Genomic DNA, 26,568 nt, shown 5'->3' on the forward strand with positions numbered 1-26,568 from the left:
CCTCACGCCAGTCAGAGTGGCCAAAATGAACAAATCAGGAGACTATAGATGCTGGAGAGGATGTGGAGAAACGGGAACCCTCTTGCACTGTTGGTGGGAATGCAAACTGGTGCAGTTGCTCTGGAAAGCAGTGTGGAGGTTCCTCAAAAAATTAAAAATAGATCTACCCTATGAGCCAGCAATAGCACTGCTAGGAATTTACCCAAGGGATACAGGAGTACTGATGCATAGGGGCACTTGTACCCCAATGTTTATAGCAGCACTCTCAACAATAGCCAAATTATGGAAAGAGCCTAAATGTCCATCAACTGATGAATAGATAAAGAAATTGTGGTTTATATACACAATGGAGTACTATGTGGCAATGAGAAAGAATGAAATAAGGCCCTTTGTAGCAACCTGGATGGAATTGGAGATTGTGATGCTAAGTGAAATAAACCATGCAGAGAAAGATAGATACCATATATTTTTACTGTTATGTGGATCCTGAGAAACTTGACAGAAGACCATGGGGGAGAAGAAGTGGAAAAAAAAAGTTAGAGAGGGAGGGAGGCAAACTATAAAGGACTCTTAAAGACTGAGAATAAACTGAGGGTTGATGGGGCATGGGAGGCAGGTGAAAGTGGGTGATGGGCATTGAGGAGGGCACCTGTTGGGATGAGCACTGGGTGTTGTATGGAAACTAATTTGACAATAAATTTCATATTACAAAAAAGAGTACACTTATCTTACTGAGCACTGAGAAATGTATAAATTGTTGAATCATTATATTGTATACCTAAAATTAATATAACACTCCTGTTAATTATACTTGACTAAAAATTTTAAAAACATATATAGCATGCAAACTGTAACCAAAAGAGGGTGAAGGTGGCTATACCAATAATAAACAAAATAAGCTGTAAGTCAAACATGGTTGCAAAAGACAAAAAGGAAATTATATATTGCCAGTAGTCAATTCGCTTAGAAGTTATAATAATTAAAAACATATATATAGCAACTATCGAGGCTCAAAATATATAATGCAAACATTGACATAATTGAAAGAAAAAATGGACAGCCCTAAGTATAATAGTTGGAGCCTTTAATACACCACATTCAGAATGCATAGAATAATCAGACATTGTGTAAGTAAGGAGATAGAAGGCTTGAAGTGCACAGTAAATCTACTAGACCTGGCATATATATAACACTCCATGAAACAACAGCAGAACACACATTCTTCTCATGTGCACTTGGGACATTTCCCGAATAGATGTCTTCTAAGTCCACAAAACAGTATTAACAAATTTAAAAGGACTGCAATCATGCAAAGTATTTTTCTGGTCACAAAGGAATGATAATAGAATCGATAGCAAAAAAAAAAGTGAAAAATTTTCTAATATATGGAAATTAAATAACACTGAAATAACGGGCAAAAAAAGACAACACAAGAAAACCTTTTAAAATATTTTGAGAGAATCAAAATAAAAGACATGATACAAAAGCTTAGAGGATGTAGTGAAAGCAGTATTCATTCACAGATTATGTAAATTTATATGTAGAAAATCCTAAGAATTTTACAGACACAGGCACAGATACATACAGACACAAAAAAACACATACATTGGAACTAGTAAATGTGCTCAGCAAGTAAGAGGCTACACATCAATATACAAAAACAAATTGTGTTTCCATAAAGTAACAATGTGCAATCCAATAATGAAATTAATTAAATAATTCCATTAACAATAGTATCAAAAATAAGAAAGACACATAGAGATAAATTTAACAAAAGAATTGCAAGATTTGTGCACTGAAAACTATAAAACATTATTGAAGGAAATTTTTAAAGCTTTAAATAAATGGCGAAATATCCCATGTTCAGGATCAGAAGACTTAACATTGTTAAGTTAGCAATATTGCCAAATTTATCTACAGATTCAATGTGATTCCTATCAAAATTCCAGCTGGTTTTTCTAAGAGAAATTGATGATATGATCCTAAAATTTATGTAATAATGTGAAAGATTCAGGGAGGTCAAAATAGTAGTCAAAAGGAGCAAATTTGGTGGATTTACATATTCCAATTTAAAAACTTACTACAAAGCTATAGTATTCCTGATGGTGTGGTACTGACATGAAGATAGACCTAGAGATCAATTAAATAGAATTAAGAGTCCAGGAACAAACCCATAATTCTGGTTAATTGATTTTCAACAGAGGTATCAAGGCAATTCAATTCAGGAAAAGGACAGTCTTCAACAAACGGTGCTGGGACAATTCAACAACCACATGCAAAAATGTGAATTTAGGCCCTTATACATACCATAAACAAAAACGAACTCAAAATGGATCACAGACCTAAAAAATTTTTAGAAGTAAGCATAAGAGCAAATCTTTTTGATATTGTGTTAGGCAAAAATTTCTAAGATACATCATTAAGGGCACAAGAAGGGGTGCCTGGGTGCCTCAGCCAGTTAAGTGTTCAACTTCAGCTCAGGTCCTGTGGTCCATGGGTTCGGCCCCATGTCAGGCTCTGTGCTGACAGCTCAGAGCCTGGAGCCTGCTTTGGATTCTGTGTCTCCCTCTCTCTCTCTGCCCCTCCCCTGCTTGCTAATGCTCTATCTCTCAAAAATACATAAACATTCAAACAAAAGGCACAAGCAATAAAATTTGATGAATTTGATTTCATCAAAATTGAAAACTTTTTCAGTTCAAAAGACACCATGAACAACATAAAAAGGCAAGCCACAGACTGGGAGAAAATGTGTGTACACCATATATCTGATAAAAGACTTCTATCTAGAACATGTAAAAAGCACCTTGTAACTCAATAAGTAGACAATCCACTTTTTTTTTAAGTAAAAAAGCTGTACACAAATGTTCATGGCCATTTTATTTATAAAAGCCAAAAATTAGGAAAAAAACCAGATGCCTGTCAGTGGGTGAATTGCTAAATAAACTGTTGTACATCTGTACTATGAATACTATATGGCAATAAAAAGGAATGAACCATGGATACACCCAGTAATGTAGATGATTCTCAGAAGTATGCTGGGTGAAAAAGGCCAACTCTCAAAGGTTACATACCATATAACACAATTTACATACTATTCATGAAAGTGCAAAAATTATAGATCATAAACAGTTTAATGGTTGTCAGGGATGGAGGGAGAAATTGTTATAAAAAGATAACAGGAGGGGTGCCTGGGTGGCTCACCCGGTTAAGCCTCCAACTCTTGATTTTGGCTCACATCATGATCTCACAATTGAGCCCTGCTTCACTTGGGATTCTCTCTCTCCCTCTCTCTCTTTCTGCCCCTCCCCCAATGGTTCCCCCCCCCTCAGAATAAATAAATATTTTTTTAAAAAGACAACAGGAGCAATCCTTGTGATGATGTAACCATTCTTTATCTTGTCTATAGTGGTAGACATATAAACCTACACCTGTGCTAAATTTGCATAGCACTAAATTCACACACACACAAATGAATACATGTATGACTACAGAACTCTGAGTAAGTTGGGTAGATTCTATCATGTCAGTTTTGTGGTTGTCATAATGTACTAGAGTTATGCAAGATTTTACCATTGAGGAACACTGAATAAAGAGTAAATAGGACATCCCTGTGTTATTTTCTATAATTATATATGAATCTTGAATCTATGTATAATTATCTTGAAAAAAAGCTTAAGTTAATAAATAAGACAAAAGATTTGAATAGACATTTCATCAAAGAAGGTATATAAGTGAAACAAGCACATGAAAAGATGCTCCACATCATTGGTCATTAGGGAAATGCAAAATAAACCTACAATGTGAGATATTTCATACCCAGAAGAATAGCTATAATAAAAATGAAAATAACAAATGTTGGAAAGAATGTGGAGAAAATGGAACTCTCATACATTGCTGGTGGGAATGTAAACCGATTGATCCACCTTGAAAAAGTTTGGCAGTTATCTTAAAATCAACAGTCTTACCGTATGAGTAATTCCACTCATAGATATCTACCCTTGAGAAATTAAAACATATGTTCACACAAGGACATGTATGTGAATTTTCATAGAAGCATTTTCATAATATCCAAACTGTGGAAGCAGCCCAAATATCATCAATTGGTAAATGGGTAAACAAAATGTGATATATCCTTACAATGGCATACTATTTATCAATTAAAAGGAATGAAGTATTCATACAAGACACAACATGGATAAACCTCAAAAATATTATGCTAAGCAAAAGAAATTAAACAAAAGACCCCATATTGTATGATCCACTTTATTTGAAATGTCCAGAAAAGAAATCTATAGAGACAGAAAGTAGATTAATTATTGCCTGGGGCTAGGGGTCAGAATGGGGAATGACTGAAAATGGGACAGTGATTTCTTTTGGGTGTGACAGAAATGTTCTAAAATTAGTTTGTGGTGATAGTTGAACAACTGTAGATTTACGAAAATCACTGAATTGCACACTTAGAAAAGGAAGAAAGGTATCTTTTAAGCTACAGTCCCTTTCAGCTGTTCTAGATTGTAACCCCCTCAGATGGCTAAACCTGTGACCTCTGGCTTCAGATCCCCATTCAGACAGGGTAATTATACCCATGCCCTGCTTACTTCATCAGATGGAAGGTTATATGGCCTGCTTTCTTCTCCACCCACTGCTAGCTTTAGTATTCTTGATGCTTGCTAAAGTATCATTTAAAAAGCATGCTGTTCCTTGTGTTTACTGATAAAACGTGTTTTTCTTGGCTTCCCCGATTCCAAATTCTCCGTTTAGAAAAAAAAAATACTTCTGGAATTATATATGCATTTTCAGCACACTGTATATGCAAGAAAGCAGACAAGCAGATTTGACTAAACTTGTGAGTTTCTTGAAGCATAGCACTCCTTTGTTCTTTTGACATCTGACTAAATGTCAGAGACCTGTTTCCATTTTGACAGTGTAATTTCCCCCTCCCTATCCTTCTCTCCATCCCCCACACCCATCATTTCTTCATTTTTACCATAGTTCCAATATTTCACTTGCACTTATCACAAAGTCCACCCCTTATATTCCTTTCCCTTTCTCCCTTTCAAATATCCCTTCCTAGCCTAATCCTAACTGGTGAAAAAGAGAAAATACCATTTAAGTCGTAATCAGCAAAATACTTCTTTCTAGAAAGTAATTTAGTGGAACTTTATGGATAATATAGTATGTTTGGAAAATTTTTAGTATTTCCTATGGCTTTTTTTGCTGTTGTTTCAATGTTTACTTATTAATTTTTGAGAAAGAGAGAAAAAGAGAGCACACACACAAGCAGGGGAGGGGCAGAGAGAGAGACACACAGAGTCTGAAGCAGACTCCAGGCTCCAAGCTGTCAGTGCAGAGCCTGACACAAGGTTTGAACCCACTAACTATGAGATCATGACTTGAGCTAAAGTTGGACACTTAGCCAACAGAGCTACCCAGGCACCCTAGCTTTTTTTGCTTTTTGAAAGGGAAGAACTGGTGTGAAATACTGATTTGATCTCAAGTCTAAGGTATTTCATTTCCATAAAGGACATATGACATGTTTTTATTAATATCCAAGAAGACAGACATATTTTATCTGTCTTATCAGAAGGCAAAATTATTATAAAAATTTTTAGGCTAGCAGATTAAGTTCTCTATACTATGAAAACTAGATTTTATTGCTTATTGATAGTGTTTCAGCTTATTTTTAAGGTTTCTAAATAAACAAGGTATGGAATACAAAATATTTTCTTCACTTTAGTAACATAAACTTGTTGATAATGATCATGGTTTGATCGGCGCCTCTTACAAACTCATTTCTTTGTCCTTCATACATCCTAAATGCTTTGTTTATATTGCTATACTGCTAATGTAATGCTTATCTTAAAGTGCAGTTACGTCTGTTTCCTCGGTCTCACCATCTGATGGGGATGGAGCTGGGGCATAGCAGTCAGGATTTTATTAATTAGCAGCTATGTGACTTTGCTGTCTTAATGATCCCTGAATTATGACATGGATTTCTGTGCTGCTGCTAAGTATTAAGTAGTTTGGGACATGGATTGCAAACTCAAATATGTGATCTCTGCAACGTTTTAGCAGTTGTGGAGAAGATAGGAAAAATATTTGAATGGAAACTTTTGGACAAAATGTTACCACAGACCTTAACAAATTACTTAAACTTCCTGAGACTCAGTTTTGCCATCTATAAAATGGATATGATAATGCTTACCTCGTAGGAGTGTTTAAGGGTTAACTGAGATATCATCACGTGAAAGAGTCTAGCTCAGTGTCTGGAAGATGGATTATATTAATTAATGTTTCTTTAGGTTGGAATTTTCCCTGCATCTCCTCCATGCCCCTCTCACCTGTAAAACAAACAAACGCCCTCCGAACTTCAAACATCTTTCAAGAAACATCCCCAAATGCACCACACTACAAAGCCTTTGCAAACGACTTCAGGCAGGGTAGCCCTTTGTTTAAGAGCACTGAGCTTTTAAAATCAGAAGAGATTCCCAAGTTTAAAACCAGGTCTGCCAAATATTTAGTAACTCCGTGACCTTGGGCACGTTACTTATCCTCCCTGCTGCTAAGTCTCCCATCTGTCAGGCGAGATCATCCTGGTATGTAACCTCATGCAGTTGTGAAGTATTAAATGAGATATGCCCAAAGAGTGCTTAGCACAGTCTCAGACACTTAGTAAATCCTCTATTTAAAGTATTACATAGTAGGCATAGAAGTAGTAATAGAAAAATTTCCACTTCAGCGAAGTGTTTATAAAAATGCCTCCCAGGGTTGCAAAATTCTGATGCAAAAGTCTTTTAAACTCTAATGCTGAACAAAAGTAAGGGATTGGTATATACCTTGCGATATTTGAGGCAAAGTTCTAACCTCACGTTATGGAATATGCATTCCCTGTACGGGGTGTGGGGAGGGAAATGATAGCTACTACTAATTAATGGGAAATAAAACCAGAAAATGCGTCCCAGGGCACAAGCAACAGAAGCCCAAAGAGCAGTATTAACCACTGCACCCGCAAATCGGGCCTCAATAATTCCCTGGAGTTCACCTCTAACGCCCCCCTTCCTTTGGAGCCGCGCAAGCGTACACAGATTTTGTGCCTTTCCCCCTCATGCCCCCGCCTCCAACCCTCATCGTCTGCCCCAACACGCAGGCGCATCTCTTCAAATCCTGTCCCTTCCCCCGTCCGCTTTCTCTTCATTTCGTTCCCCCTCCTCTTCCAGCACCTCGGTAGGTTCAAACTCTTCTCCGTGAGGGTGGCGGCGTTCGAGAGGTCACGTGATGAGCATCCTGCTGCCCAACATGGCGGAGTTCGACACCATCTCGGAACTAGAGGAGGAGGAAGAAGAAGCGGCAACGTCGTCGTCGTCGCCGTCGTCGTCGTCGTCGGTATCGGGGCCTGACGACGACGAGGAAGATGAGGAGGGGGAGGAAGAAGAGGAGGAGGAGGAAGAAGAGGAGGAGGAAGAGGAGGAGACGCCGCCCCCACCGCGGGTAGTGAGTGAGGAGCATCTGCGGAGATATTCCCCCGATCCTGTATTGGTGCGGGGAGCCGGCCACATCACTGTGTAAGCAAGAGGGGGCCACAGGGTTTGAAAACGTTGAGATTTGTCGACAGAGTAATGAGAAGGTGATCGAGGGGCCTGTGGAGTGGGGGAGGGCCGACTGAGGCATACAGTTAGAAAAGGACACTTCGTCTAAATGGAGAAACCGAGGGTGGTAGGTGCAAAGGGAGTGAGGAGAATGCAAATGTGATGCACTGACATCAGGTAAAGAGTATATATAGGATGGGGAAGTTAGAGGTTTGAGAGCCAGAGGGATAGGAGTAAAGGTGAGTTTACTTCTTTCTGTGTTTGCTGGCAAGTAAATAGTCTTTAAACTGCAGGATGTACCAGAGGATTCTTTACTGCTAAGATTGGTGTGTAGTGGAACACAGTGACTGCTGTGACAAGTGACAAGACCTAGGCTTTCTTCAAAACAGAAACGTGATATGTTTTGTGAATAATATTATAGAATATCCACCTACCCATACATTCATTCATCCATTCTTCCTATCTAATCCGTATATGAATGAATACCATTATCCTTTCGATGTCTTGATAATTCCTCATTCTGACGTTCTGTAAATATCACAGAGGTTCATATTAAGAGGCAGTTGTGAAAAGTAAAAGAGCAATGGATTGAGAGTAGGGACTCTTGGATGTTAGTCCCAGCTTTGCCTCTTACTGGCCCTGTGACCTTGCTCAGATTACTTCTTATTTCTGGGCCTTAATTTCTCCATCTGTAAAATGAAGGGTCGGGATAGGTGGCTTCCGAAGCCTTTCAGCTCTGAGATAATTTAAGATACCTACAGGAGATTTTGTATGCCCAAATATTAAATATGCAGACATTAAATACTTATGGAAATGAGTCCCCCAGGAGCTGAAGTTGATTTTTTGAAAACTTATGCAGAGTGACTTTTTTAAAAAATTGAAATCTTGGATCATATTTAAGAAAATAAAAGGAGGAGCAATCTCATAGCATTGTGGTTGCAAAGCAAAAGAAAATTTTAATGGCTCTCTGGGCTTTGGAGACTGCTTTTTCTTTTTTATGTGCTTGGGCTGTAAATACTTGGAAGTTTGAGTGTGTGTCATGTTCATCCTCTTAATTATGCTGTCTTTTACTGCATTTTCCTATCATTGCCTCTAATTTTGATAATGGTTCACCTGGTCCCTTTGTCTTTCAATTGAGTTCGTATCATCAGAAATCATATAATATGCAACACCTCCCCCCATCATGTTAGCTTTTAATTTTAACATGTCACTTGTTTTGATTATAATATACTTTTATGATATTTGCATAAAATATGTTAAGAAATGTTTTGAAATTGTGGAAGGGGAGATTTTTAGACCTGCTTTTTGGTAGGGAATTATTTTAACACAGTTTTTCTTGGTCCAAGAGTTTTGCAGATAGCCTACAATGATCAGATGCCAGTTTACTGCACTGTTTTACTTTTATTCCTTTCATTACTAGGGAGACAATTCATTACTCAAACTAATTATAATTCTGGCACCAAACATTACTTTCATGCAGATTATTTCACATGACTGAACAGAAAAAGGGTTTTTATTCCAGTCTATAATTTTATATTTCAACATTCCACCCCCTCTTTATTTTCTAACATTCAGAAAACAGAGGAGGGGCAAGAAAACAGAATTTAAGTTACCAGAAACTTATTTGTGGTTCCATTCTATTCTTCACACAATCATGGTGAAGCACTTATCAACCAACTTTCAATTAAAAGCAAAGCACTGACACTTGCCATATCCAAGCCCTTGTGATGGTGTAATGTCCCTCCCAGCTTAAAAATTCTGGAATTGGGAGTGTGAAGTAGTGGTGCTGGTAGTAACTATTGGTATTAATGGAAGCCAAAACCTGAAAAGCAGCAAACCAGTACTTGAATCACTAACCCATGTATATAGTTTGAAAAAATTGTTCAGTTGTATTCTATAAATTCTCTCAACTAAAAAGCACACTTAATGTTAAATGTCTGGGATTCGAAAAAAATTAAATGTTTAGGAGAAAGTTTTGCTGAATCTGAAGAACTGGCCTTTGTATAGTAGTAAACCTTTCCTTATATCAGGTAAATTAAGATCCTTATGAAATAGTTAATCTAATTCTGAAATGTCTAAAATAATCAGCTTCTGTTAAATTTTTTCTGGCATGAGAGAGTTGTCCTGTCTGAATGACACTATCCCACCCCTTTTTTTCCCCCATTTTCTGTGCAGTCGTCTAATCTCTAGAGAACTTTGTTTCTTTTTCAAGGTTCAAATTTGAGAACCATTGCTTCAAACTCAATATATCTTAAGCCATGATTTTCCCTCCCCACATTGGCTGTGCATTCCACTTGCCCCTTTACCACCACTCTAATCTTTTGGGGTAGGTTTTCAAATCCTGGTGTCATTTTAACTCTTCCTTGTCCTGACTTTTCCAGTGCTACTCTGTCCCAGAATTATGTCATATCTTTTAAAATGTCTATTAGATTTTTCATTTTCTCCATTTCTACCGGTACCACTCTAGTTTAGGTTGCCATCATCTCCACAGTCTGCCAACTCTCATCAATTCATCCTGCATGCTTGTGCCAAACTAATTTTCTTAAAACACAGTTTGATCATGTCACTTTCCTGTTGAAAAACCTGCACTAGGTCTTAATTAGGTCTGAATTCTTATTCTGTCTTCTTCCAGCCTCAGAGGTCAAGGAGTTCCTTCACTTGTCCAAAGCTCACCACTCCACTTGTACCTTCTATACCCTTCTCTTCCAGCCTCCTCCCAAATCTTGCTCCATCAGGTAGCCCCATCTCTCTAATATTACCTCTCTCTGCATCAGCCTATAGACATATTCAGAGTCTCTCTCATTCTTTAAAAACAAAATAAAACAAAGCCTTCCTAGACCTATGTTCCCTTTTAGCTACTGTCTTGTCTTTCTTCCTTCCCTCTCCAAATTTCTTAGGAATAGCCACATTCACTATATCTATTTACTTTTCACCCCTCTCTAACCTGAATTTTGCCATCATGACCACAGATGGGGGTAACTATCCTTGTTAAGATCACCACCATGACCCTCTGTTGCTACATTAGTGGGCTTTTCTCATTCCCTGTCTTTCTGGTCCTCTCTGCTGTATATATGACACTTAAAATGACTCCCTCTTTTTTGGAGGCTTCTATTCCAGGGGCCACAAACACACAAGCCTTCAGAGGTAAGACAGGCCACAGAAAATGGTGCAGCATGAGTAATAATGGGGCTTTAGTTGAACTGGAAGATGGTATGTGTTTTGCCTAAAGGTATTCAAATTCTGATTTTGTAAAAACATTTTGCCAAACAAACCTAGGAATTCCTTGGCCACTTGATTCTCCTGGGCTCCCTGTATTTTTCTTGCTATTCTTTAACTCTCTTATTCACGGGCTTCTCTTATTCTGTTGACCCTTGAATACCAGTGGTCTCTGAGGTTTTGTTTTCACCTTACTATTCTTCTCATTCCTCACTGTGCTTAGATGATCTCATCTTGATTCTCATGGTTTCAATTATCTGACATCTCCCAAATATGTATCTCTGTGCCAGACTTTGCTCAGACTTTCACCTGGGCTTTCTCACCTGACAGCCCATCATCATCCTAAGTTCAACATATTCATAACAGAACTCATCCCCCCCCCCAACGCCTCCTTATACCTCCATCCCAACCCTTTAAAAAAATCCCTTCTATATCTGTTTTTTCCATCTCAGTTAAATGTACCTCCACCTATCCCGTTATTTATCCTTGGTTCCTCTTCCTCACTTACACTTATCAGCAAGTAAAATAATATTTGACCTAAATTTTTTTTCTTTTCCTCCCTACTGACACTTCCCTGATTCGGGCCCCTTTCACCACCCTAACTAATCAACTTGCCTTCATTGTCATTACTTCACATCCATTCCGCAGCCTGCTGCTAGATTAAGATACCACTTTACTGCTTAAAACTGTCCTGTGGTTTTCCCCTTACCTGCTGGATAGAATCCAAGCTCCATAACACGGCATATAGAACTGGACCTTGCCTATCTGTCAGCCTAATCTTCTGATATTTTCTCTGTGGCTTGTATTTTCCTCTTTTTAGCATGCTGTTTTTTTTTTAATGTTTATTTATTTTGAGAGAGATAGAGAGAGAGCAAGGGAGGGGCAGAAAGAAAGGGAGAGAGAGAATCCTAAGCAGGCTCCACACTGTCCATACAGAGCTCACCGCATGGCTCAATCTCACCAACCGCGAGATCACAACCCGAGCTGAAATCAAGAATCGGACTCTTAACCGACTGACTGAGCCATCCAGGCGCCCCTGTAGCATGCTGTTTCTTATCTCGTTGCCTCTACTCAATCTAGGACCTCCATCTAGAATTCCAGTACCCACCACCCTTACCTCAGCTCTCCATATGTCACCACCTCCTGCAAGTCTTCCCTGCCCCCACTAAATTGTAAGCTGCAATAGCAGGAACAAGTTTTAGTTCCCTCTGAATCTTCATTGCCTAGCACAGTGCTTGCCCTGAAGTAGGCAATCAATAAAAGTGAGTTGAAGGAATATTGGTTTGCTTTAGTAACACTCAATATGCCTATCATAATGCATGCTGTATTATAGGTCCTCAACAAATACTGGTTACTTGACTCACACTGTAGAGAGTACTTGTGATTCTGAGCAAAGATACATATGGCTACAGTAATGTCACCAGTCCCAGTGATGGGTGTTATGGCATGGCCTTACCTCTGAAATCTTTGTTAAGATGTCAGAATACCCCTGTCTATTTGTATCATCTTAACGTATTGGCTTTCTTATTACTTTAACAAGATACTAATTTTTTAACATGGAATTAATTATAATTTCTTAAGAAATAGAATGAGCTAACCACACTAATTGTAATTCCAATTCTCAGAGGATGATGATGATGAATGGATATTTGGGGATTTTTTTCCCAACTAAAAAATTATATAACAAAATTAACTGCACAGATTTGAGTTTATAGAAACAGACATAATGAAATATCTCTTAGAAATATTAAGCGTTTTAGAAATAATATACATCTGAGGAATATAACTTAGTATCTACCAATTTACTTCTTGATATTCTAGGATAAATGTTTGGATCCAGTATTTTGAAATAACAAGGAAAATTCTATCCCATGAGATCTTTTATTTTTAGGCATTATCACACTGTTTATATTACTTAAAACATAGAGATATTTACCCTTGATAATATATCTGTATAGAATTTAGTAGAGAGTTACCAATTCTCAGGGACTTATAAAATTGTCTCATAAAAGTTAATTTATTAAAGCTAGAGTTGTTGCATATAGAATTGAAAAAAAATGGCCACATTTGCCAAACAGTGCATTTCTGAAAAAAATTAAACAGCACTACAATTATTGATACTTCTCAAATCAGTTAATGGAATGCTTTTTCATAAACAGCTGTCTTTGAGGAATTACAGTGATGCATTGTTAATACGTATTTGTATAAGGTAAATATTTTATAAGATTTTAGGCTTTCAGAATACAGAAATATGGTAACTTGCCATTTTACAGTGTGGCAAGACATGATTCTTTTCATATAAAAGATTAAAGAGATTTAACTATAATGTTTTTGAAAATATCTTTGAATTTTATGGCATAGACTTTTCTTTTTCATGGTATAGTAAATAAAGTTCAATGCACACACTTCAGAATTGTTACTATACATGCAAAGTTTTCTAGTGAAATCATGTTTCTTGTTGGCAGAATTTTACTAGCTTGATCTGTTTCCTTAAATAATCTGAACACATAAACTTTAATTTGTATAGGGTTTTCAAAGGTTGGTATGTAGCCATTTCCAAAAGGATTAAAAACAGTGAGGGTTCTAGAGAGGGAGAGAAGAGGGAAGAGCAACTAAGAGGACCCATCCTTCTTTGCCTCAGTTTCCTTTACTCCAAAGAATCATCCAAGAAATTAAAATTTTGAAGTATTGAAGATGCTTGACAAATAAAATATGATCATTAGAAACCATCAACTAGGACAGCTTCAAACACATAATAGGTTCTATATTTAATGAGGCTGATAAAATGGAAAGTGTGAGAAGTTCCCAAGTGCCTATTTGTCTAATGCTGAAAACCCCACATCTTGACTAATGCCTATCAGTAATCAGTAATGGGTAGATGATCTTGTGGATTCACAGTTCTTAATAGTTTGTTTATGAAATAGAGCTGAGGTGTTTATTCAGCAGCAGCCATTTCAACATTTCCTAGTAGCTATCAAGTGAAATGTTGTGCCTAAGATTATTTGAGTTAAGTATTCTTTTTAAGTGCTGGGCCTCTTAATGAAGAAAGATAAAAGAAATTCCTGGTAGACAGGAATAGGATTGCTACTGCCTTTTAGCCAAAATTATGAGAGTATATCAGGCCTGGTTTGCCTGTCTTTATACATTTTTATATATATGTGTCATAAAGGAGTATTTTAAAAAGTAAAATTATATTTCCTTACCATTTTTAATATACTTTTTATATTTTAGAAAAGACAATCCCTTTATATATTAAAGAAGAAAATTAGTAATGAGAATATAGCAAGTATATATTGAGAACTTGAGCACTGGCCTAAGTACCACAAAAAAAACACAGAAAATAAAAAAATAAAGTACAAGCCATGCTTTACAAAACTAATAGGAAAATTGCTTTTAAGATACTGATATAGAGCAGCAAAGAATAATGGAAAATATTTTATTAGCTGTTGAATTGTATAGTATGGATTTGAAGTGGCTGAGAGTATTCAGAGAAAGGGGGAATCCATGACAGTTTAAACATTCAAGGCATTACAGCAGGGGTTGGGACTTGACTTGAGCCCTGAAGGTTGACTAGGATTTAAACTAGGGAGGGGAAGCAAGGGAAACCACCTGAGCAAAGACAAGAGCCAATATGGCAGTTGCAGTGGAAAGGAAGGAATCATTATGAGAATGATTTCAAAGGAACAAATAACAGGACTTGGAGCCACCTCAGAGCAAGCAAGGTGCAAAAAATAGGAGAAGGAAGGTGCAAAACCAATACCAAGGTCTAGGTTAAAGGGAATCAATGTGCCACTCATAGAGACGAGAAATTTGAAAAGGGGTCTAGTTTCCAATGAAAAGATAACATTTAATTTTAGACATGGTTTACTTGAGGTGGTATTATTTTAGTAAGATATCCAGGTGGAAACTTTCAGTATGCAATTAGAGATGAGGGACCAAAGAATGTTGGAAAATATAGAACTAGAGGTATAGATTTGATGGTCATCAGCATAGAAGTGATGTCAAAGCTATTAAATATAGAAAAATTGTTAAAGCTCCCTTAGAAAGACAAGCAGTTGACTAAAAGGTAAATTTTAAGAAAAGGCAAGAATGTTAGAGAGTGAAAGGATGGGAGAGTATAAAGCTGCAAAGTCAAGGGAAAATTTTCTAAAAAGAGGACATAAAATTGGCAATAAATAATACTTGATGAACTTGTCTTTCTGAATAAATTTACTCAGATTATTTTCAGTAAAGTGACAGCATCATAAGACAAATTCTGAACGGTTAAGAAAGGGAATATTAAAGAAATAAAAACAGGAAAGGAAAATCCACTTGCCTGGTGACAAATGTAACAAGAATAGCAAAACTCAGAAGTTTTAAAATAATAAAAATATTCCATATATTTCAAGGGATACGTCTGTCTATATCCTCTACTTATTTGCCAAGAATGGCAGCTTGGAAAAGCTATAATGGCAGCAATCTCTAATGAGGTAGGAATGTGGTTTTTTTTTTTAATTGACATATAATTACCATACATTGTTATATTAGTTTCAGGCATACAATACAATGATTCAGTTGTTCTGTACATTCTCAGTACTCACCAAGGTAAGTGTACTCTTAATCCCCTTTATTCATTTTACCCATTCCCCGCCCACCTCCCCTCTGATATCCACCAGGTTTTTTTCTGTGTTTAACAGTCTGTTTTGGTTTGTCTCTTTTTTTCCATGTTCACTTGTTACGTTTCTTAAATTCCACATATGAATGAAATCATACGGTATTCTATGACTTATTTCACTTAACATTATATCCTCTAGGTCTTTCCATGTTGTTGCAAATGGCAAGATTTCATTCTTTTTATGGCTGAGTAATATTCCTGAGAGAGAGAGAGAGAGAGAGTGTGAATGAGAGAGAGAGAGAGAGAGAGAGAGAGAGAGAGTGCTTCCTTAGCCATTCATCTATTGCTGGAAATGGGTGCTTCCATATCTTGGCTCTTGTAAATAATGCTACTATAAACAAAGGGTGCATATATCTTTTCAAATTAGTGGTGGTTTTATTTTCTTTGGTCAAATACCTGCTAGTGGAATTACTAGATCATATGGTAATTCTATTTTTAATCTTGTGAGGAACCTCCACACTGTATTCCACAATGGCTGCACCAGTGTGCGTTCCCACCAACAGTGCATAAGGGTTCCTTTTTCTCCATATCCTTGCCAACACTTGTTATTTCTTCTCACTTTGATTTTAGCCACTCTGACAAGTGTAAAGTAATATTTCATTGTGGTTTTAATTTGTATTTCCCTGAAGATTAGTGATGTTAACCATCTTTTCATGTGTCGGTTGACCATCTAATGTCTATTCAGGTCCTCTGCCTATTTTTAATCTGATGATTTGTTTTCCTGGTGTTGAGTTGTAGAAGTTCTTTACATATTTTGGATATTAACCCCTGATTGGATATATCATTTGCAAATATCTTCTCCCATTCAGTAGGTTGACTTTTAGTTTTGTTGACAATGTCCTTCACTGTGTAAAAACTTGTTATTTTGGTATAGTCCCAAAAGTTTAATTTTTCTTTTGTTTCCCTTACCAGAAGAGACATATCTAAAAAGCTGTTTCTATGACCAATGTCAAAGAAATTACTGCCAATGTTTTCTTCTAGGAATTTTAAGGTCTCACATTTAGTTCTTTAATCCATTTCGAGTTTATTTTTATGTATGGTAGAAGTAAGTGGTCTAGTTTCATTCTTTTGCATATAGCTGTCTAGTTTTCCCAGCACCATTTCTCAAAGAGTCTTTTTCCCATTTTATATTCTTGCCTCCTTTGTTGGAGATTAATTGACCATGCAAGCATGGGTTTATTTCTGGACTCTGGTTCTTTTCCATTGATCTATGTGTCTGTTTTTGTGCCAGTACCATACTGTTTTGATTACTAAAACTTTGTAGCATATCTTGAAATCTGGGTTTGTGATGACTCCAGTTTTGTTCTTTTTCAAGATTGCTTTCGCTACTCAGGGTCTTTTGTGGTTCCATACAAATTTTAAAATTATTTGTTCTAGTTCTGTGAAAAATGTTATTGGTATTTTCATAGAGATTGCATTAAATGTGTAGATTGCTTTGGATACTACGGACATTTTAGCCATATTGGTTCTTCAAAGCTGAGCATGAAATATCTTACCATTTGTTTATGTCATCTTCAGATTTCTTTCATCAGTGTATCAGTTTTCTGAGTATAGGTCATTCACCTCTTGGGTTACGTTTATTCCTAGCTATTTTATCCTTTTTGGTGTAATTATAAATGGCATTATTTTCTTAATTTCTCCTTCTGTTACTTTCATTACTAGTGTACACACGCAACAGATTTCTGCTTATTAATTTTGTACCCAGTGACATTATTGAATTCATTGAGCAGTTCTAGTAGTTTTTGGTGAAGTCTTTAGGGTTTCAGTATATATAGTAATGTATCATCTGCAAATAGGGAAAGTTTTAAGTCTTCCTTACCAGTTTGGATGCCTTTTATTTCATATCTGATAGCTGTGTGTAGAACTTCTAGTACTATGTTGAATAAAAGTGATGAGAATGGACCCTCTTGTCTTTCTTGTTCCTGATCATAGAGGAAAAGCTCTTAGCTTTTCACCATTGAGGATGATATTAGCTGTAGACCTTTCATATATGGCCTTTATTATGTTGAGGTATATTTCCTCTAAACCTACTTTGTTGAGAATTTTTATCATGAGGGATGTTCTCCTTTATCAAATGCTTTTTCTGTATTTATTGAGATAATCATATAGTTTTTATCTTTTATCTTGCTGATGTGATGGATCACCTTGAGTGATTTGCAAATATTGAACCACACTTACATCCCTGGAATAAATCCCAATTGATTGTGGTGAATGATTTTTTTAAGGTATTGTTAGATTCAGTTTGCTAATAATTTTTTGAGGATTTTTTGCATAAATTTTCATCAAAGATACTGGTTTCTTTTTGTTTTGTTTTGTTTTGTTTTTTGTAGTGTCATTATCTGGTTTTGGTATCAGGGTAATATTTGCCTTGTAGGATAAATTTGGAAACTTTCCTTCCTCTTCTATCTTTTGTAATACTTTGAGAAGAATAGTATTAGCTCTTCTTTAAATTTTTGGTAGAATTTACCTGTGAATCCATCTGGTCCTAGACTGTAGTGTATTAGAGGTTTGTTGTTTTTTTTTTTTTTTGATTACTGATTCAATTTCATTGCCCATAATTGGTCTGCCAAATTTTCGATTCCTTCCTGCTTAAGTTTTGTAGAGTTATGTGTTTCTAGGAATTTTTCCATTTCTTCTAGGTTGTCCAATTTGTTGGCAAATAATTTTTCATAATATTCTCTTATAATTCTTTGTATTTCTGTGGTTTCAGTTGTTATTTCTTCTCTTCATTTCTGCCTTTATTTAATTATACTCTCTCTCTTCCTTTTTCAATGAATGTGGCTAAAGGTTTATCAATGTTCTCGATATTTTCAAAGAACCAACCCTTGATTTCAATGATCACTTCCATTATTTTTTTAGACTCTATTTTTTTTTCACTTCTCTACTCTTTATTATTTCCTTCCTTCTACTGACTTTGGACTTTGTTCTTGTTTTTCCAGAACGTTTAGGTGTAAGATTATGTTGTTTATTTGAGATTTTCCTTATTTCTTGAAGCAGGCCTATAAGAGCTATAAACTTCCCTCTTAGAACAGCCTTTGCTGCATCCCAAAGATTTTGGACTATTACATTTTCATTTTCATTTCCTCAGTGTATGTTTTTATTTCCTCTTTGATTTCTTGGTTGAACCATTCAGTGTTTAGTAGCATGTTATTTAGCCTCCATGTATTTGTATTATTTCCAGATTTTTTTCTTGTGATTGATTTCTAGTTTCATAACCTGTGATTAGAAAAGTTGCATGATATGATTTTAATCTTTTTTAATTTACTGAGACTACTTTGTAGCCTGCCAAGTAATCTATTCTGGAGAACGTTCCATGTGCACTTGAAAAGAATGTGTTTTCTACTGTTTTGGGATAGAATGTTTTGAATATCTGATAGGTCCATCTGGTCTGATGTGTCATTCAAAGCTATTGTTTCCTTATTGATTTTCTGTCTGGATGATCTATCCATTAATGTAAGGAAGGAGGTGTTATAGTCCCCCACTATTGTATTACTGTCAGTGTCTTCCTTTATGTCTGTTGATTTTTGCTTCATGAATTTAGGTTCCTCCACATTGGGTGCACAAATATTTACAATTGTTATATTATCTTGTGGCATTCCCTTAATCATTATGTAGTTTCCTTTTTTGTCTCTTGTTACAGTCTGTTTTAATATCTATTTTGTTCAATGTAAGTATTACTACTCCACCTTTCTTTTCATTTCCATTTGCATGGTAAATGTTTTTCCATTCCTCCACATCCAATATTCATGTGTCTCTAGGTCTAAAGCGAGTTTCTTGTAGGCAGCATATAGATGGGTCTTGATTTTTTATCCATTCAGAGACCCTGTGTCTTTTGATTGGAGGGGCTAGTCTATTTATATCCAAAGTAATTATTGATAACTATGTACTATTTATATCCAAAGTAATTATTGATAAATGTGTACTTACTGCCATTTTTATTACTTGTTTTATCGTAGTTTTTGTAGTTCTCTGTTTCTTTTCTTGCTTTCTTCCTTTGTGGTTTGGTGGCTATCTTTAGTGATATGCTTGAATTCTTTTCTTTTTGTTTTGTGTGTATCTATTATAGATGTTTGATTTGTGGTTACTGTTAGGTTCATATATAACATACACATAGCAATCTGTATTAAGTTAATGTTTGCTTAAGTTTGAAGCCATTTTATTTATTTTTTTTCAATATATGAAGTTTATTGTCAAATTGGTTTCCATACAACACCCAGTGCTCATCCCAAAAGGTGCTCTCCTCAATACCCATCACCCACCCTCCCCTCCCTCCAACCCCCCATCAACCCTCAGTTTGTTCTCAGTTTTTAAGGGTCTCTTATGCTTTGGCTCTCTTCCACTCTAACCTCTTTTTTTTTTCCTTCTCCCCCATGGGTTTCTGTTAAGTTTCTCAGGATCCACATAAGAGTGGAACTATATGGTATCTGTCTTTCTCTGTATGGCTTATTTCACTTAGCATAACATTCTACAGTTCCATCCATGTTGCTACAAAGGGCCATATTTCATTCTTTCTCATTGCCCTGTAGTACTCCATTGTGTATATAAACCACAATTTCTTTGTCCATTCATCAGTTGATGGACATTTAGGCTCTTTCCATAACTTGGCTATTGTTGAGAGTGCTGCTATAAACATTGGGGTACAAGTGCCCCTATGCATCAGTACTCCTGTATCCCTTGGGTAAATTCCTAGCAGTGCTATTGCTGGGTCATAGGGTAGGTCTATTTTTAATTTTCTGAGGAACCTCCACACTGTTTTCCAGAGTGGCTGCACCAATTTGCATTCCCACCAACAGTGCAAGAGGGTTCCCGTTTCTCCACATCCTCTCCAGCATCTATAGTCTCCTGATTTGTTCATTTTGGCCACTCTGACTGGCATGAGGTGATATCTGAGTGTGGTTTTGATTTGTATTTCCCTGATGAGGAGCGATGTTGAGCATCTTTTGAAGCCATTTTAATAGCAGTAAATTTGTACTCCTCCCCCCATGTTTTATGTATATGATGTCATATTTTACATCTTTTGATTTTGTGAATCCTTTGACTGATTTTTATTGATAATATTGATTTTACTGTTTTTGTCCTTCAACCTCCATAGTGGTTAAAATACTTTTATTGTGTTTGTATTTACCTGTGAAATTTTTTCCATTCACAATTTTCTTACTCCTGATAATGGCCTTTTCTTTCCATTCAAAGAATTCCCTTTAATGTTTCTTGTCAGGCTGGTTTCTTTGTAATGAATGAACATCTTTGAGTTTTGTTTGTCTAAGAAACTGTCTCCTTCTATTCTACATGATATCGTTGCTGGGTAAAGTATTCTTGGTTGCAGATTTTTTCCTTTCAGCACTTTGAATATATCATGCCACTCCCTTCTGGCCTGCAAAGTTTCTGCTGAAAAATCAGCTGATAGCTTTATGGGGTTCCTCTTGTATATAGCTCTTTTCTCTTTCTTTTAAAATTCTCTCTTTGTCACTAGTTTTTATCATTTTAATTATTATGTGTCTTGGTGTGCACCTCCTTTGGTTGATTTTGTTCGGGACTCTCTATGCCTCCTGGATCTGGATATCTGTTTCCTTCCCTAGATTAAGGAAGATTTTAGCTATTATTTCTTCAAAGAAGTTTTCTGCCCCCTTGTCTCTCTTTTCGCCTTCTGGAGTCCCTATAATGTAAATGTTATTATACTTGATGATGTCACTGAGTTCTCTTAACCTATTCTCATTGTTAATTTTTTTTTTCTTTTTGCTGGGCACCTTGGTTGCTTTCCATTATTCTGTCTTCCGGGTCGCTGATAAATTCTTCTGTCTCTAATCTGCTATTGATTCCCTCTAGTGTATTTTTATTTCAGTTATTGAGTTTTTCATTTCTGATTAGTTCTTCTTTTGGTTCTGATTGGTTCATTTCTGATTGGTTCTATCTCTTTGTTGAAGGTCTCACTGAAATCCTCCACTCTTTTCTCAAGTCCAGTAGATATTTTTATGACCATTACTTTTAACTGTTTGTCAGGCTTATTGCTTATCTCCTTTCATTTAGCTCTTTTGTCCTGTTCTTTCATTTGGGACGTATTCCTCTGTCTCCTCATTTTGTCTCTCTGTATTTATTTCTGTGCATTAGGAAAATTAGTTATGTCTCCTGATCTTGAAAGTAGTGGCCTTATGAAGAAGACGTCCTGTTGTGCTTTGTAGCAATGTCCCCTGTTTACCAGAACCAGGTACTTCAAGGATCTCTCCTATGTGGACTGCGTGCAACCTACTGTTGTTTGTGGCTGGATGAGCAGCATTTGCCTTCAATCTACTTGGCCACAGTGGCCCGCTTTGCCTGTTGTGGGCACACAGAGGGCAAGGTTTGGTCCCTATGCTGTTAAAGGACCAGTCTGGAGCTACTCTGGGCTTATAGTTGGTTGGTGTCACCAGTAAAACCAGAAATCTGCCCTCAGCTTGTTTGCTGGTATTGTGATCACACCAAACTTCAGGATACTCTCCCTGTGTTATCCCTGGAGAGGCTTTTGTTGGTAGGAGGAGCCTGCATTCAAACCAAATGCCTGCTCCAGTCCATGTGTTGGGGCTGCAGTGACCACAAACTACAGGACTCTCTCTCTGTGCTACCCCCTGACAGGTTTCTGTTGGTGAGCAGGGCCAGCAGTCAGATCAGATGCCTATTCCTGGTTCATCTGCTGGGGCTGCAGAGGCACTGATCAACAGAGCACTCTTTCTTTCCTGCCAGTTACAAGGTTTGGCTGCTGGGGCTACATTTGAACTGGTGTGTGGTTATCTTTCCCTCTCCTCAAGCAGGAGTCATTTTGGAGTGCAGGTGGTCCCTTCCAGGGCTGCTTACAGGATAAAATGTGGCAGGAGCTGCTTTGGAGAGTAGCCCACCTAGTGGGGCAGGTTGGATGGGGGTAGATCCACAGGAGAACACAGGCGCAGGGTGCGTGGTGTTAGTAAGGTAGGTGGAGGACGTTCTCACTGGTTCCCACAGGTGTCCTGCTATCTAGGCTGGGGATAGGGTGGGGGTGGGGATGGCACCCACCAGCTTTTTTGTTCTTGGAGAAGTCTAAAGATCCCTGCCCCAGATTAGTAAATAAATCTTCTTCCTGTATATCGCAGGTGCTTTTCAAACTTCTGTTTCAATGCTTTATCTCAACAGGGTTTTTTGTTATGCTATGCTTGTCTCTTTAAGGGCAGGAAGTCAGTTTCCTATTGCCTTCTGGTTCCCTCAGAGCTATGCCTGCTGATTTTTAAAGTACCCAGAATTAAGCCCCACTGTGTTTCAAAGCCAAATATTATGGGGGCTTCTTGTCTTACCAGTGTAGTTCCCTGTGTCTGAGGTGTTTAGTATGTGTTCTGCTCCTCTCCCTTCTCTGTGCTTGTGGTGTCCCTTCCATTTGTGGTTAGTTTCACTGGGAGTTTGGTTCCTGACCATGTGTCTGCCCTTCCTACCCTTTCCAGGTGTGACCTCTTCTCTACAGTTAACTGTGGAAAGTTTGTTGTGCCAATCTTCTGGTTGTTTTCTGTGTTCGTTGCACTGATATGGCTGTTATCTAGGTGTATCTGTGCGATGAGGAGGGCTTAGGATCCTCCTACTCCGCCATCCTCCTGGACTCTAAATCAGGAACATATTATTGACATTGCATTACATCTAAAAGTGTTCAGAGAAGATATGGAAATAGAGCTCTAGTTTAAAATGTATAATATCTCCTTTTAAAAATGAAAGTGTCTATTTTTGTGTTAAACAGTAAGAATTTACTCTTTGTGGAATAATGAATTAAATTACATCTTTTTGACTAGTGATGAGGTTACTATTTAGCTAAATGTAACTTAAATGAAGTATGTTCCTTGCTCTATTATATATTTGTCATGTTATTGATTGGTGAGTTAGTAGATAGTTGAAAATATATATTTAATACTAGACTCAGTTTCTCAAACAGCACATGAAATTTGCCATAAAAATTCATGTACAGGGGTATAGCATCTTATTTTCAAGTTTGGCTATATTCTATGTCTATGTATAGATTTAAAGAAAATGTTATTATGAGAATATTATGTTCTCATTACATTATGTACTGATACCTGGAAAAGTAAGTAAGTATTTTTAATAAAATTAAGGCCTTTTTACAGTTGCTAATTAATTTTCTCAACTATTTTAACAATAGAATTTGTTTTAAAATACATTTTAAATACACAAAGTATATGTGCAGATGTATACCTTGCTACTAGCTCCCAAGCATAGAGAATCTTTGTGTTTAAGATGGGCTTGTGTCCCAGAAAAGGAGCTATTAGCATAAATGATACAAGGATTACATGGTATTCCCAGATAGAGTTTTAATAGGACATTGGATTCCTGACATGTCTTTAATGTGACCATAAGACCAAAGTGCCATAAACCTGTTGAAACAGTGTAACAGCTTATTATTCACCAAACTTTCATTAAATACCTACTAGATTACATTATGCTACTAATAAGCAAAATGGAAGATAACAAAATAAATAAGCCATAGTTTCTGTTTTCAAAGAGCTTAATACAATACAGAAAGAACTTAGGGATCAGAATTTGAATTTTGGTCTTCCCCATCTTATTAGATACATGACTTGGGGCAAAGTCATTTAATTAGTTTTTGGAAAAAAAAGTTCTGAGTGTCAGCTTCTTTGTTTATAAGAGGGGGATGACAATACCATTCTTGCAGGGTTATAAACTTTAGAAGTAATGTATTTATGTAGCACAGTGTCTATCTAGCCCATGGTAAGTGGATAGTTAATGGTAACTGTTACCATTATTAGCTACCTCACCAGGAGTTCCCAATAAATATTCCTGTTTTTTTCATTTTTGCTTACAACCCATCATCCACTAATATTCTGTTTCATTCCATTCCATACACTATACTCTACTCTACTATACTATACTATAAAATTGTAGTCACCATGATATATCATCTAAGATGCAGAACGTGACCTTTGTTATCCCTACTGAAATCAATCAGTAGGTGAATGATGGCTCATAAAATTCATCTTGACTTCTTAAAACAGACTTCAGTGGGCTTACTTGAAGAGAGAGCTTTCAAGACTGAGACCTGTTTTTTTGAAAATTAATTGAGCATTTGTTTACATGAAAACCATTCATAAAGATCAAACTTTGAGTATCTGAATACTAACTGATCATAAGTTTTCAAACTATAGTTCCAAAGGTTATTCACTTTTGTTAGGAAAATTCTCATATATACATAAAAGTAGAAAGAATAGTATAATCCACTCCTACATACTACCAATCAGCCAGTTCTAATAGTTATCGACTGAAATGGGGTTTAACAGAAACATTTTAATCAAAAATTTTGGTTCCATGGGGTGCCTGGGTGGCTCAGTTGGTTGAGCTTCCGACTTCGGCTCAGGTCATGATCTCACAGCTCATGAGTTCAAGCCCCGCATCGGGCTCTGTGCTGACAGCTTAGAGCCTGAGCCTGCTTCAGATTCTGTGTCTCCCTCTCTCTCTGCCCCTAACCCACTTTTATTCTGTCTCTGTCTCTCTCAAAAACAAATAAACATTAAAAAAATTTTGGTTCCAGTTTGTGTTATTATTTAATCCCATAATGTGCATGGATCTAGTTAGAATCCTACTTTAAGATTTGCACCTTAAGTTTCTTTTACTATTAATTCAGATTAATAGTTAAACATTTATATTCTGTAAGTATCACAAAGTTATTTTTAGGACACATTTTTAAATCACAGCATCAAAATAGAAGTGCATGGCTTTGTAACTTAAAAAGGGAGGGGGTAAAAAGTTAAATATGCTGGGTAGAATATATTTTTTTCTTTGTTTTTAAGGTTTGGCTTGAGCAACAAGTTTGATACTGAATTTCCCTCCATTCTAACAGGGAAGGTAAGTGGGAGTTTGCTTTGAACTTTTCAATTCTAAAAGCATTGTTTTATAGCTTATTCAGTGTTATGATAAATGCTTTGGCTCACAGGTAATGAAGTCTAATAACGAGGCCAGAGTACCTGGAGACTGTGTCATTAGTGACTGAAAGCTGTCACCATGACTACTAGTCTATCTTGTTCATTGTCCATTAATGCCAGCCATTATTTATTAATTTTTCCCAGTTTTGCCTTTATTCTCAGCACTAGTAGCTATAATTCTTCTCATTTATGTCAGTAATCCCAATGTTTTTAGAGTTAACTAAGTTATCATTGTTTAACTTTGTATCAATCTATTATTTTTAAAGTGTCCTGCAGTATGATTTGTTACTATCAAAAGAATCAGATGTTTGGTTAGACATTTTTCTGCCTTTTAGATAGTTTGAGTTTCTAAAATTGGGCTCACTGCAATAAATTACTACCTTTCGGTTCCCTGGCTTTTCTATATTCAGTAGTATGTTCAAGCTTGAGGCTCAGTATTCAAAGACTTCCTAGGATTTAAAACTATGTTTAGAAAATCCTCTTACAATAGTAATGCTAACTTGTAGGTCCAAAGGAAAAGGCTCTAAGGCAAAAAGTTATTTTCACATTTGTTACTGGAGGGAATGTAGATGAAAGAGAAAGGCAATTATATTACAAAATACTCAATAATTTCCAAATGGTTAATAGCTGAATGCTTGATAGCTAAAATGATGATTTGGGGTTAAAAATAAACTAACTTTTTTGTATTTTGAAGCCTGTGATTTAATACTGTTCTGTTCAGTTTTAGTACTAGAACAGTGCTGTTTGTCAGTGTAGATTTGGGTCAGATTTAAAATCATTCAATTCCCTAAAGGGCTTTTATTGTTAATTTGTGTTTTTATTGTTAATTTTTCTCATATTGTTAACGAGAAGAGCAAGGTGCAAATCAGCGTCTACAGTGTGTGTAATAAAGGAGAGAAATAAACACATTGATAATTGTATAAAGAAATTCTAGAAGGGTACACAAGGAACTAAATAAAAGTGGTTACTTTGATGAGAGAAAGGGAATGAGATGGATGGAGGCAAGAGTAAGGATCAGACTATTTTTCGAGTATCTTTTAGTGTTGTTTTGATTTTTGAACTATGTTACTATATTACCTGTTCAAACCCTAACTTACTTTAATTTGTCCTCTCATTCTAAACTCTCTGAGAACAGGATACAATACATCTAATATTGGCTGCTTTTAATCATGAT

At 36.5% G+C, this 26,568-nt stretch overlaps 1 protein-coding gene across 4 annotated transcripts in view; it reads left to right on the plus strand.

Moving 5' to 3' along the window:
* Positions 1 to 7,124: 7,124 nt before the first annotated feature.
* The window catches only part of CHIC1 (cysteine rich hydrophobic domain 1), a 72,371-nt gene continuing 52,927 nt past the window's right edge, over positions 7,125 to 26,568 (plus strand). For 3 of the 4 annotated variants that reach the window (XM_058714766.1, XM_058714769.1, XM_058714767.1), the window contains exons 1-2: positions 7,126 to 7,562; positions 25,263 to 25,317. In XM_058714766.1, coding sequence (XP_058570749.1) covers positions 7,276 to 7,562; positions 25,263 to 25,317 — 342 coding nt within the window. In that variant the 5' untranslated portion in view covers positions 7,126 to 7,275. Of the gene's footprint in view, positions 7,563 to 25,262; positions 25,318 to 26,568 lie in introns of all 4 variants that reach the window. The other variant, XM_058714768.1, reaches the window with a different exon arrangement.

The sequence above is a fragment of the Neofelis nebulosa genome, chromosome X (assembly GCF_028018385.1).
Source record: "Neofelis nebulosa isolate mNeoNeb1 chromosome X, mNeoNeb1.pri, whole genome shotgun sequence".
Taxonomy (NCBI): domain Eukaryota; kingdom Metazoa; phylum Chordata; class Mammalia; order Carnivora; family Felidae; genus Neofelis; species Neofelis nebulosa.